The 1,822-nt window shown below is 54.8% G+C and overlaps 1 protein-coding gene across 1 annotated transcript in view; it reads right to left on the bottom strand.

Annotated features, from left to right (window-relative positions):
• Window positions 1-319, bottom strand: part of GPI (glucose-6-phosphate isomerase) — a 22,340-nt gene extending 22,021 nt beyond the window's left edge. Inside the window, exon 1 of the mRNA XM_015639566.1 lies at window positions 188-319. Within this exon, the coding sequence (XP_015495052.1) occupies window positions 188-319 (132 nt within the window). The remainder of the gene's footprint in view (window positions 1-187) is intronic.
• Window positions 320-1,822: the final 1,503 nt, after the last annotated feature.

The following is a 1,822-nucleotide window of genomic DNA, read 5'->3' as shown; positions in this document are numbered from 1 at the left end:
AGCACGGAAGGCAGAATGAACCGAAGAAGGCGAGTGGAGCTCCTACCGCCGCTTCCGCTTTTATAGCAGCGACGCGGCCTCCAGCGGCCGCCCCGCCCCGCCCCGGCCCGGCCCGGCCCCCTCCCCTCCCTCCGCCGTGGGATTCCCTCCGTGCCGCGCCAGACGGGGCGGAGCGGCCTGCGGGTACCTGCGCGGGGGCGGCGGCGGCGGGGGCTGGAGCCGGAGCCGAGGCTGAGGCCGGAGCTGTGGCCGGGGCCCCGGGGAACGCGGCGCTCCCGGTTGTACCTCCCGTGCGAGGGAATCGCGGTGTCCCCGTCATGGCGCAGCGCTCCGCGGGGCTGTGTGGGGCCGCTGCTCCTGCGGCTACTCGGTGAAAACAGCGTCCCTTGTCGGGCCGGTTCTACCCCGGGCCGGGCCCCGGCTGCTCCTGCGGCAGCGCTCGGAGGCGGCCTCAGCACCAGCCTGGGACAGGGCTGCGCGACATCCGCACCCCGAAAGCCGCGCACTGCCGGGACAGATGGGGCCAGAACCCTGACTGTGTCCCTGTGTGCCAGATCCCTGTCCCTGTGTACCAGAACCCTGCCTGTGTCCCTGTGTGCCAGATCCCTGTCCCTGTGTGCCAGACCCCTGTCCCTGGGTGCCAGATCCCTGTTCCTGGTGCCAGACCTCTCTGCCCGTGTCCCTGTGTGCCAGATCCCTGTCCCTGGGTCCCAGACCCCTGTCCGTGTCCCTGGGTGCCAGATCCCTGTCCATGTCCCTGGGTGCCAGAAACCTGCCCGTGTCCCTGGGTGCCAGATCGCTGTCCCTGTGTGCCAGATCCCTATCTGTGTCCCTGTTGCCTTCACCCCCACCTGCCACCCCATGCATCACACCTGGCTGAGGTCTGGGCAGGCCAGGGCAGGCAGAGCAGCAGCTGTGCCATCCTTGGGGGCAAAAGCTGTTCTGGGCATAAAGCAGGATGTTGTTTAAGCATGGGTGTATAAAGGAGTTTGTCAAATTCCAGAGATTGCATTCTGCAGCTTAGGGGAGCAAATCCCAGTGAAATCATGTTTTAAGTACCTAAGCCCCTTTATGGATCTGGGCCCAAATCAGAGTCACAGAGCATGAACTTGGCTCAGAGCATTAAAATCACAGCCCAAGTCTTAAGATGCAGAATCAGCATCTTGTCCTTGCTGCAAAACAAAAAGCATTCATAATTGATCCTTAACAAAAGTCCTTCCATACCTCACTCTGTCTTGTTTCTAAGGTTTGCTTTTTCAGACTTTTATACTGTTTAATAGACCAAAACATTTTTCTTCAGCAAAATTAATCTTAATCACTTGATATATTCTTGGGTTTTTTTACAGTTTTGGAGGCCACTCTCAGCCTTGCCAGTCATAGGTTTGACAACTTTGCCAAGACAAAGCTGTTTTTTTCATGCCACCCAAACCTATCTGGCCATTTTTCACTGCATGTTGTCATGTAAGGCAGGAAAATAAAATGGCAAAAATTAAACTATGGAGTTGATTCCATAGAGGAGAACACAAGTGCCCAGTAAGTCTTTAAGAAGAATTACCACACACACTACTATGTCACCCCTACATATTTTCCTTCCTGTCCAAGGCCTTTAGGATAAAACCCTGAATAATCACAGATTCCTGTTCAATCAGGAACTGCAGCCCAGTTGTAACCTGTGATGTAAAGTTCTTTGGCTTAGTAAATATCTCGTATTAGTCACAGGTAAAGAGCAAATACCCTTTTAAAAAATGTTAATCTTACTGACAGCATTTGATATTCAGCCATCAAACACTCCTGACTCACCTGTTAGATTTTTCTCACATCA

The sequence above is a fragment of the Parus major genome, chromosome 11, assembly GCF_001522545.3.
Source record: "Parus major isolate Abel chromosome 11, Parus_major1.1, whole genome shotgun sequence".
In the NCBI taxonomy this organism is placed as follows: domain Eukaryota; kingdom Metazoa; phylum Chordata; class Aves; order Passeriformes; family Paridae; genus Parus; species Parus major.
The sequence above is the reverse complement of the archived record's forward strand: the minus strand, read 5'-3'. Positions and strand labels throughout refer to the sequence as shown.